General features: G+C 35.9%; 1 protein-coding gene across 5 annotated transcripts in view; it reads right to left on the reverse strand.

Moving 5' to 3' along the window:
- Positions 1-468: 468 nt before the first annotated feature.
- The window catches only part of KIFAP3 (kinesin associated protein 3), a 193,886-nt gene continuing 181,831 nt past the window's right edge, over positions 469-12,523 (reverse strand). For 3 of the 5 annotated variants that reach the window (XM_008264095.4, XM_002715208.5, XM_070077375.1), the window contains one exon: positions 469-911. In XM_008264095.4, the coding sequence (XP_008262317.1) occupies positions 803-911 (109 nt within the window). In that variant the 3' untranslated portion in view covers positions 469-802. Of the gene's footprint in view, positions 912-4,873; positions 4,943-11,538; positions 11,621-12,523 lie in introns of all 5 variants that reach the window. The other 2 variants (XM_008264094.4, XR_011390314.1) reach the window with 2 other exon arrangements.

Below are 12,523 nucleotides of genomic sequence, written 5' to 3' on the forward strand. Positions count from 1 at the left end.
TAAGGGAAAAAAATAGAAAATGGGTACCTGGGTGAGCAAAATAGCCTGGTTCCTGAGTTTCTCTGAATGTGACTTTTAACTAGCTTTTGAGATACTACATTTCATGAAGAATAAAAGTTGAAAGCGTGATCCTGTTTCATTTGTATTAGCTGTCTTGGGTTTTCTATATTACAATTAGACATGAATTCAAATAGCTACAGAGATTATACTCATTTAGCATCACTATGGTATATGCTCCATGGAGAACTCATGGTTAATAACTTAGGAGGGAATTTTTCAGACACATAGCATGGGATGAAAAAGGTGATGTACTTTTTGTAACTTTTAAAGGCAGGACTTAGAATATGAAACACTCAAGAGATTACAAGCAGGAAAAAGGGAGCAGGGAAACAAAAATTCCTGTGCACCCTCTACAGTCATGTAACTCCTACAGCAACACATACAATAGAAACACACGACTTTCACTCATTCACACTTTATGCTTCTTTTTAATAGAAATTAAATTAGTCACAACGTACATAATGTAGTGTCTTCCAGTCTAGTAGCTTTTCAACATTCACCATTGAGTCTCACGGGAAACTGTTACGCAGCAACAATGATGTGGCTTGGTGAGCGAACAGTGTCAGTATCAGCTGTACTTAACAGCAGACAGCAGGGCTTGGGATTACTCTGTAGCTAACAACGCGGAAAAATAAAAAGAAACACACACCCAAAATAGTATCAACATGCATTATTAGGCCAACATTCACAGTGAACCCAACCCACACAGATTTCTTCTGAGTACACATGGACAGGGATGACTTTATCGAGATCCAAAGCCATAGTAGAAAGGTTCATCAGGGCGGAAGCCGTAAGCTGTGGCAGGGCGTCCAAGGATGCCAACTGGTTGGCCAAAGCCATCCATTCCAAGGCTGAAAAGAGAAAAAGGCACGCTAAGTTATGTTTTGCATGAAACATCCACAATGCGGGTCAAGTAATAGGCCCGGAATTTTACACCTCCAAGAATCTCTTCCACAGCAGCAACAGTGACTTATGGGATATTGTTTACCTTCTTTTCTTCTTTAATATAACAATTAAAATGTATATAACAAAAGATTGACTTTAAAATGTATGTTAAAAATGTCAGAAACTTCAGTCAGCATATAGTGTTCCAAACTAAGTAGAAGAATCAGGTCAGAAAAAGTTTTACTCAATAAATATATGACTATATATATAAATCTATGGCTCTTATGCCAGAAGATGAAAAGATTTTACATGCTAGAAATGATCAGTAATGCAGTGCTACAGAATGAAAAAATTAAAGCTGTAGTAAAGTGAGTTTTGCTATTTATATTAAGATCTCTTTTTTCATATGAAGATGTAGGAGTAATCCAGTATTAGGAAAGACATGCAATTTCAATTTTAGTAGTGAGCCCTTACCCAGGGCCAAATCATACCAGGAACCCATGGCTGAAAGGAGACAACAAATTCTAAAACACTTGACAATTAGCCAGATTTGATTTTCAAATCCTTCTTCTGGCTCCTTAATAAAAAATGTTAAACATTATATATTTCTATTGAGCAACAGCAAGTCAATTATACATTTTTGTTCAATTTGTTCCAAGAAAATAATTGAAGCCTGATGATAAGTTACAGTTGGAAGGAGAGCTTGAAGCATAGATATGCTTTATGATTATTACAAAAATTATTCTTTGGTCTGTTAATAATTCAATTAGAAGGAAATTTATTCTCCAAAGCACTTCTGAAGGATCAAGAAATTATCCAGCATTTAGAAAAACAATCAAGTAATTAATTTTGCCAGGCAAATATGACAGCTGTGACATGCTCATGCATAGCTCATGCAGCGAATGCCAGTGAGCTTGATTTCCGGTCAAAGGAAACCACTTATAAAGCAGAAATGTAAGCTCCGAAAAAAATAAATATATTCAAAGGATTGATACTATTTGAAATTATGCTAGATAAGTAGATGGAAATATACTTTTTACTAGAAGAAAATCTCAATAGATTTTTAAAAAATTACTTGGGCAATAACTTTCTCTCACACTCATGGTGAAATTGACACATATAGAAAAAAGTAACTATTAATATTTTATGGAGTTTGTGTGTGTGTGTGTGTGTGTGTGTGTGTATTTAGGACAAAAGAGTAAAGAATCAAAATACATATAGGGCATATTGTTCATGTGGATCTACTTCTCAGGGGACTAGAATTTCTGTAAAGTGAGTTTTAGGCCAGCATTTGTAGTGAATGATCATGACCAAATCAATTTTTGAGCTCCTTCTATAGCAAAATCTCTGTGTCTATACTTTTTCAGTTGGCTGAAATTTTTAAGTCTGCTTTTTTTTTTAAAGTGCTGCAATACAAGCATTTCTTCCTACTTTAGCCCTGTAGAAAGAGAGATTAAATTTGTGATGAAGGGAAATATTATTCCAGAGGTAGTTAAAAAGATGTTTCAGTAATTAGTGGCGTCAATGAACTATTCATTGATAATATACACTCATATCACTTTATAAGTAGAGGAAAAGTTGGATGTTGTGAACTTTTCTCCTGATGCACTAAGGCTGAAAAATACTCAAGCATCCCAACAACTCTGATTTACATACAGGTTGATTATACAGCTTGTGGATCTCAATGTGTTCTTCCTGCGTCTTTCTACCCATTAACTGCCTTCAGCCACTGCTCACATTTTTTAGCACCTACTCTGAGTCCAAACAGGAGTTCAACTTGGGTTAAACTCAAGTGAATTTTGCCCTTTTTTCTCCAACTAGAGGCTATAGGGAGATCTCTTTCAAGGATTTGGAAACAAGAGGCATGAAGTGGGTCAGTGAAGAAATACGCAAAAGCATCTTTAGAATAGAAGGTGTCACAGAGGCCCTTCCAGCATTGTCAGTGTAACTCCATCTAAACGTGATCCTCAGACGGGATCGTCAGCCATGCTGGCACAGAACAAGAAGCTTCTTGGCTGCAGTGTTGGTAGGGGCAACACAAGCTACACCTTCGTTGGTGATGTGGCTGCCCTGTCACAGGTCAGGAATATCTGACCTTGTTGGCAAGTCTGTTCTGAGTGACAGAGAATTAGCAGGATCTCAGAGTCTGAGGTCATTTTATGCTCAAATTTCATCTCTCTCTCCCCCCCTCTCATTTCTATAACTAATGGGAACTTCTTTCTGAACACTGTTTTCCCATATGGTTTGCCAACAATTCTAAGCTTAGACATTACCCAATCTGCCAAATGTTGGTCTTTATTGTAAATTAACAAATAATCTGCTTCCCCCCTCTCTCTTTTCAAATTAAATCAGTCACACTATTGTTAAGATTCTGCAACTCTAAGTTGATGAAAGTTAAGAAAACTCTTGAAGCTGCAGGTCTGAGGTCTTGAACATGACAGTTTTAGACTATGTGGTAAAGTTGTACTCATATAGTCAATAGCTCACCCAGAGACATCTGTATTACGCTGTGCAGTGGGATATCATTTAATTCTTTGGACTTTCATATACATCATTTGGGAAAATTTTAAGGGAGAAAATTGGACACTGAGCTCTTTAAATTAACTTTTGTGGAATTAACCATCACGTATTACAGATGAACTTGCTGTTTAAAGAATACTTAAAAAACATAGTGACCAATTTGGAGGGTACGATGACATAAGCCCCGGGTCCTTTTGTATTATGAAAGATTACTATATCTAATTAATATCCTTTTAATTAAATTCACGCTGAAACAGTAGTTAGATTCTTTAGTGGCTCTTCCTTGATTCTTTGTAAAATAGTGGGAAAATTGTGCTTTCCCTGATAACAAACTCTAGAGACAGACAGTCCTCTGGAAAATGTGGACACTTTATGAAGTAGTCTTGCTAATGCTAAGTATTGTCCAAAATTCAGAGAGCCTGATCCTAAGCGTTCCTTTAAATAGAAGCGGACAGATTCACTGCATATTTCATATTTTTTTGTGGAAGGGGAGAGGAATCAGGAATATTAAAGAGCAGCAAAAATTGTGATTGTGCTTTCCTGATCCAGAAAGACCTTAAAAGGGATCACAGGCATTGGTACGGACTCTGGACTCTGTGAACCAAGAGAAAACCAAGCTGCGCTATGCTGTATCTGCTTTTGCTCTGTGTGGCCGCTTTGCTTCAGATAAGGAGATTGTGAGGTTGGCTATTCGTATGGAATTTAATCCAATCGGGCGGCCTTGTGTGTGTCTTCCTATGCACATACACTCCTAACCTACATAAAAAGTTATGTGTGTATTTCTACATTAGCATATGCCACATTTCTTTTTTCTTTTACAGGACCAGTTGCTTAGTGTCCATTAACTTTTATTCCTAATGTATAGATAACATATTTTGGATCTTTCAATTACCAAAATACGATATCTTTTTCTGAAAATACATAATTCTAGTCCAAAGAAAAGGATTATTGTTTGTTACGAAAGATAACTAGGAATGGTAAGGCCAACAAACCAATTTACTATTAAGCTTTATGCTCCGAGAATAACGATTCTGGAAAATGTAGGAAGGAAAAGGAGGAATTCTCTAAAAGTGAAAAATTACTCTCAGAATCCGATGACAAACATAAAACCACACTCACAATTTGTTTTTAAACGGCTCCGTTTAAAAATCCAATTAAGCATTCAGCAAGCAGAATGAATTTTATATCTGCAAGACTCCAGATACATTTTTAAAGAGCATTCACTAAAATTCTACACTCGAGATGACTCAGAGGGGGCAAAAAGAGGAATCTGAAAATGGCAAGTGGCGCATCACATGCAGCGCATTCCAAGGCAATGGCAGCCGGAAAGGCACCTCGGGCCTCAGGCTCTCATTCCACTGCTGTGCCAGAGCTGACATTCCTGTGGGAAGGGAAGAAAATCACCTACCTCTGGCTGCTTGTGAGGCTTAATTAGTGCGTGTTTGTAAAGCACTTTGAAATCCTTGGATGAAAAGTGCTGCATAAGTGAAAAGTATCATCATTATTTTATTAAGATTAAATAAAGCCAACACATTTTTCTTTACTTAAATTCCTAAGTCAGCAATATGAAAGAAGAGCAAATAATGAATTTATTAGTGGATGCTACAAAAAGAGGAGAATAAATTGAAGACACATTATTTTTTATAGGCCTGTAGAATCTTGGAAATACTTTTAGAAATAATTATGTATACATTTCTGCTCATAACATCCTTGACACGTCTATCTGGCTCTCATCTGAATCTCCAGAAAAGGAGTGCTCACTGCTTTGTCAAGGCATTTCATTCCATTTATAGATAGGTCAAACTGTCGAAGGCTCTTTATTATCTTGATCTGATATTCGATAGTTAGTCTTGGAATTACCTCACAGAAACATACAAAAAGACTAATTCTTTTTTTATTTTAAATGCCATGTAACACTTGCACATTTTTATGGGGCACTGTGTCATATTTCAACACATGTATGCAGATCAGACAATTAGCACCCCAATTTTCTTATCCTTTAAGCTTGCAGCCTACCTGTTACTCTCTTCCAGTTCTTTACACAGTATGCTATTGTGAACTATACTTACACCACTGAGCTGCAGAACATCAGAACTTACTACTTCTATCTACCTGTGACTTGGCACCTATTATCCAACCAATCCCTAGTAAGTTCACATCGACACTTTATTAAATGTCTACACAGAAGAGAGAACATTCGGTATTTGTCTGTGTCTGGTTCATTTCACTTAATAAAATTATCTCCGGTTCCATCCATTTTGCTGCAAATGTCACAAATGTCAGGATTTCTTTCTTTTTACCAGCTATGCCACAATGCCAGCCTTGATTTCTTCCTTTTTTTATGACTAAATCATCTTCCATTGTGCATATACACTGCATTTTCTTTATTCATTCATCCATCAGTGGACACGTATTTTGATTCCTTATCTTGGCTGTTGTGAATAGTGCTGTAATGAACATGGGAGTGCAGAGATCTCTTTGATAGGCTCATTTCATTTCATTTGACTATATACCCAGCTGGGTCATATGGTAGGTCTACTGTTAGCTTTCTATGTCTTGAAGTGTCATTCCCCATGGGCTTTTTTTTCAGGTCTTATATTTAGATCTTTGATCCATTTTGAGCTGATTTTTGAGGAAGGTGGGATGTGGCATATTTCTTAGTTTAACCATCTGCATAAGGTCTATGGCCATACCACCCTGAACACAGAAGTTGAGCAGGGTTGGGCCTGGTTAGTACTTGGATGGGAGACCATCTGCATATGGATTTCGAGTTTTCCCAGCCCTGTGTATTGAAAATACAGCACTTTCTCCAGTGGCTTTACAACTCTGTCGAGAATCAGTTGGCTGCAGGTGCATGACTCACTTCCGGAGTTTCTATCTGTTCCATTAGTCTATGTGTCTTAAATGCCAGGGCCATGTTGTTTTCAATAGCCCTGCAGTATGTCTTGAAATCAGGCATTATAATGCTTCCAGCTTTGTTTTTATTTACTTATTTTTTTGTTCAAGACTGCTTTTTCTATTTGGGGCCTTTTGTACTTCCCTATGAATTTTAAGAATGAATTCTGTGATGAATGTAACTGGCATCTGATGAAGATTGCATTCAATACAAAAATTAATTTGTGTAATATAGATATTGAATAATATTAATTCTTCTAATCCCTAAAAATGAGTGGTCTTTCAATTTTTGTGTCTTCTTTATTTCATCAATGATTTACGCTTTTCATTATAGAATTTTTCTCTTCCTCAGTTAAATTTATTCCAAGGTATTTTAGTTTTTAAAGCCATTGTGAATGGGAATGTTTTTATAATTTCTTTCTCTACAAGTGCATTACTGGTATATATAAATACTACTGATTTTTCCTTAGGTTTACTTATTTATTTATTTGAAAGTCAGCGTTACAGAGAGACAGAGGAATGGACAAAGAGGAAGAGATCTTCCATCTATTGCTCACTTCCCAGACAGCCAAGGCTGGGAAGCCAGGAAGCCAGGAACTCCATCCTGGTCTCCCATGTCGGTGGCAGGAACCCAAGTACTTGTGCCTTCTTCCAGTGCTTTTCCAGGTGTATTATCAGGGAGCTGGATTGGAAGCAGAGTAGCTGGGACTTGAACCAGAACTCTGAAATGGGAGGATGGCGAGGCTTAACCTGAACCTGAAGCACCAAAATGTCACCTCCACTACTGATGTTTGCAGTTGATTCTGTTTACTGTGATTTTACTGAATTCATTTATCAGTTCTTCTAATTTCTTGTTGATATGACTGTTTTATAACTGTTGCTCACACAATTCTTATGATACGATCAAAAATATTTACCATCTGCTCTCTAAAATTACTTTGATTTTCTAGTGTTTACCTTAAAATGAAGAATCTGAAATTAACATGATACTTACAATGTAGTCAGAAGCCAGCAGAATATAATGAGATATTATGTTTTCCCTCTATTAATGTAGGCTAAAACTATATTGATCTTAAATAAAACGTTAAGTCATCATCACAAAGTTAGCTGACGTGTGAATATACAGGTACACAAATTTTACTTGCAAGTATCATGTTAAATTTCATCTTTAGTTTGTACTATCTTTTGAGATTTAATTCTTCTTAAGACAAAAATCCTTTATGACTACTTTATTTATAAATGGGGAATAGTCATTCTTATTAACTACCCCTTCTTTGTGACTCACAAATACTGAAGGCTAGGATTCTTAGCATTATCAAGTGAAAGGACTTAACATGAGCTAGCTCGCATGGGAGGAAATTTCCCAGGATATCAGAGAGCAGCATGAAATGATTTGTTAATAGATTTCTGGAACATTTCTTTCTTTTCATCAATTTCTCCAATATACTGAACACAGAAGAAAAAATCAGTACATTTATTTTTCTAAGATTACAAATGATCATCAAAGTAACTTCAGCTTAAGTATCACTTTTCATGAAAAATTTCAGTTTATGTAAAAGTTATTTGTTGTACATTCATCAATCTACCTATCCATCCACTCATCCATATAGTACACACATTTACTGAATTCCTACACTACTAAAAAGTTTTAAGTAAGTATAGTTTTTAGGGACAATATAACAAAAAGACATTGTGGTGTAAGGCAGTGATAGTAAGACACGGCCCCTATCAAAGAAGGAGGCACTTTTCTCTGAAGAGAGCTTCCACTTTGACTATGGCCTTGTCTAAATAAGGTCAGGGTTTGTGAATGCAAGAGGCTTCCATAGCCTTGGCAGCTCATGACAAGAGCCTCAGGTGATCACTGATGTCATAAATAAGAGTGTCAACTATTAAATCAACAACAGGAGTCACTGTGCACTTGCTTCCCATGTAGGACCTCTGTCCTTAATGTGTTGTACTATGAGAATTAACGGTAAAACTAGTCTTCAAACAGTACTTTATACTTTGTGTGTCTGTGTGGGTGCAAACTGTTGAAATCTTTACTTAGTATAGGTTGATCTTCTGTATATAAAGATAATTAAAAATGAATGTTAATGAAGAATGGGATGGGAGAGGGAGTAGGAGATGGGATGGTTTGTGGGTGGGAGGGTGGTTATGGGGGGGAAGAACTGCTGTAAACCAAAAGTTGTACTTTTGAAATTTATATTTATCAAATAAAAGTTTTCTATAAAAAAAGACATGGCCCCTGAATATAAGCTTTGGAGGCAGAGAATATGGAATGAATATTCTGATAATAATATGAGGGTGGTACCCCACTATGTGCACAAATTTCTACAAAACAATCTTGGCAGATAAAGTCTTCATAGAAGATACTTTGATTTTAATGTTTCTGCTACTTCCTTGAATTCTATTTTATTATCTTTCTCTTTGTAATGTAAGCACCATGAGGGTCAAGGACTGTCTTATTCATTGTTATATACCTGGCATTGAATCTGACAGAGAGTGGGCATTCAAACAGTGTTTGAATGTCAAAGCTAAGATTCCTAACAAGGAGGGAATTCTTGACAGTGAAGCAACCTGAGCAACACAGAGAAGGGGGTTAAGAATAGCAAATGGTTTTCAAGGATAAAGTCTTAGGGCTGTGATGTAGCAAACGGCAGGAGATGGCATTGGAAGAGGCAAAGGTTAAGCACTGAAACTCTTCCTATGCCATGCTAACAACTATATGCCTCTGGAGCGCTGTCAGCAGTTTTTAAGAGAATGAGCTGATTCTGTGGTTTAGAGAGAGAACTGTGGCAGGAAGGGCGTTGAGAGGCAAAAGCATGGAAAACATTTAAGAGACTATTACAGCTGCCCAAATGTTATGCAATGAGAGCCTACAGAAGGACATGGCAGAAATAACAACAGAATATGCTACATTTCACAACAAAGAGATTATCTTTTCTCTTTTGAAATGGGTCTTTAGTTGTTCTAGACTGGTTAAGCTCAGAATGAAGGGGAAGAATTTAAAAATTCATTGAAAGCTTTTAAGGTAACAGTTAATAGGATTGAAACAATTTTTATCCTTTTAATAATGAAATATGTCCATCAATTAACTAGGGGACTGTGGTACTCCATGTAGATGAAATCAAGATTGTAGAAGCTTGCCTCTATGTTTGATAGGAACAGCTGGACTAATGTGGAAGCAGAGAACACTGCTTTAATGAAATTCTTATAGTAAGAAGAGAAATGTAGATCAAGTGCCTATAAAGTAATACCAAACCCTTATAAAATGATGCATTATTAAATTGAAATCAGAATGCTTGTCATTTAGAGAACAGCCACTAGATGGCGACCTTGTCTTACCACTGAGTACCACCCAAGGCTTACATTGACAGACTTGTGGTTTCCAAGGCTTTTTCAGATAACCAATGTTCTCTGTTTCTATATGTGAAATAATTTGATTAGAGCTAAATAGAAATGCCCATCAGTTATATACAAAAATATTTTGTTATTGTGGGGACCTAAAAGATGCTGATTGTCTTAGACATTGAGAACTATATTAAACATGCATATTAAAGTACTATAATTATAGCATAGCTTCTAAAAGTTTCATTGAACTGATCAACAATGGCATCTTGTTTCTATGAATTTATACATCTTAAGTATACATGTATTTTACATTGCTCAAAGGAATTACTTATTGCTTTGGACTTGAACCTTTGTATTTTTGAGAAAATGAAATCGAAGAACACAGTTAAGCATTCTTTTAGTGTGTTTCACTAATACATATCAAATTGAGCTGTCATTTTCCATTTTAGTTTTCTTTATTCTTAATCTCAAAAATGCACAAATTTCTTTTATTGTGGTAATGTAAATGGATGAAGCATCTTAAAATCATATTTTTATTAAAATAAAACTAAGTATTTTTCCAAAAATTAAGGGCAAAACACACATATTATTTAAAGTACTTATCTGGAGGTTATTTAAAAATATTTTTAAAGGATACCTATCAAATATAAGGGGAAAAATACCAGCTTGGAAACAGAGCCTTTCAATGTACTGTATTGAGATGCTTCAGATAAAAGCTAATTTGTACTAACGCTGAGGCATATGTAAAATAGCCTCTGATTTATTCCAAATGTTGAAGAAATTACATTCCACTGACTCTAATCTCATTCAATTTGTACTGCTCTTCTTAACCACCTTAATCTGTTTAACCCATCTTCAGAATCTGCCTTAATGATATTTTTATGAGATGTTATAGCTGATACTTTTCTCATACTATGTCATCGTCGCATTAAGTTTTCTATTAAAATTTATTTAACTTATTTATTCCACTTTAGAGTCAAACCTCATGGATTTCATGTATACAAATTTAGGAACATCGTGATTCTTCCCATTCTACCTCCTTCCCGCTTATACTCCTGCCCTTTTTCGTCCTCCCACTCCCATTCCCATTCTTTTTTTTTTTTTTTTTTACAAAGATCTATTTTCAGTTAACTTTACGCTCATTAAGACTGACCCTATACTAAGGAGAGAGTTCAACAAACAGTATGAATGAAAAACAAGCAAACAAACAAACAACACTGTTCCATTAATTCTATTTCTTGGGTGTCTTAACACTTTCCCTCTTGTGTCTGAGTCTCCTACAAGATGGCCCTTTCTTTTGTAATTTTTAGTTATGAATACAATTTCAGTACCTCCCCCCACCTCCTCATTTCAGTTTGCACTGAGCTGTGGAAGTATTTCTACAGGGAGGTTCTGACCTTGATTAAAACACACTTCAGAATTCTGGGGAGATCACCTCACTGCACTGGGAGAACTGCAATGGCAGTTTCCTGGTGTGGATCCCCCTGAATTAGCTGCTCAGTATGAACTCTGAACGTATTCATTTGCAAGGTACAAGCGTGTGGTTTCTCTCACAGGTGACCATCCTCCACCACCTTGGGTCTTGGGGCACCTAGTCCTCTTTTCAACTTTTAAGGGAAAAAAAAGGGAGCCTTTAAGTTACAGGCTTTACATAGGGAATTCAGTTCCATTTTCCTGTTCTATATCATCTATATCTACTACAATACTCCTGTTAGTGGCTCTTTTTCTTTTTCTTTTCTTTGGCATTTGGGGTGTTCCCTATCTTCTTTATGAGGTCCTTCATGTGTTAGAAATTTTCATTACATTTTGCCCACCACCTCCACATACCTATATAGAAAGGGGTTCTTCCAAGTTAACTTATGTACCACATTGCTGGAAGTTCTTGCCATTTTATTCTTATTTCTTTACTCTGTACATCCAAGAAAAAAATTATAAATATGCATTCCCGTGATTTAAAGCTAGCTATCTTGAAGATAAAATTATTTGAAAGAAATAACTGAAGCAATTAAAATTTTTTATTTCTCCTTATTTGTAGCTATTAACAACAAAATAGTACTCCAGGAGGTGTCTAATAGAACTTGTCAGATGTGATTATCAAGCTGAAGTGAATACTTACTCAAACCTATAATGATATCAGGCTTTTTATGGCAATGCTTAATGAAGGCATACCATCTCGTCATCTTTAACTTACATTTCTTCAATTAAGTATAAGAACATTTTAAAACTGGCAGTTCTGTAGTATCAAGCAATGCTTCATTTCACACCACCAAATGTTCAGGGAACTTACTGAGTGGCTTAAATAACCCCTGGGTCAATAAACTGAGTCATTAGCACCTCTTTTAAATAACTGTTTGTCTGTTACTGGTTCAACATTTATATAATCTGTCATAATACCTTGGTTTTTTAAGGTACAAAAATTACTGCTGTAGGCTTAAGGCAGAGCATATCTTAAGTAGCAATATTTTCTCAGTGATCGTTTAACCATACTGTCTGGTACTGAGTGAGTTAAAGCCTGAACACCACAACTAATTACTATGTAATGCTAACCTTAGTTGCTGGTTCATTTTGAGACTCTTTAAAATATGAACTGTGTATTTTACCCCTATGCACTCTCTTAATGATTTGTTTTTTTAGACTGAAATCACTTCCAGCCATCAGTTATACTCTTGGTCTCTACATATGCACTTCTCCAAGCACAAATATTTCTTTTTCCTATTGGTCTGCCAGCCCTGTCAGAGCAAATTTCACTTTAAACTAAATGCTATGATACTTAAAACCTCTTGGATTACTCAGGCTGCTAGTGTGATCTATG

The sequence above is a fragment of the Oryctolagus cuniculus genome, chromosome 7 (assembly GCF_964237555.1).
Source record: "Oryctolagus cuniculus chromosome 7, mOryCun1.1, whole genome shotgun sequence".
Taxonomy (NCBI): Eukaryota; Metazoa; Chordata; class Mammalia; order Lagomorpha; family Leporidae; genus Oryctolagus; species Oryctolagus cuniculus.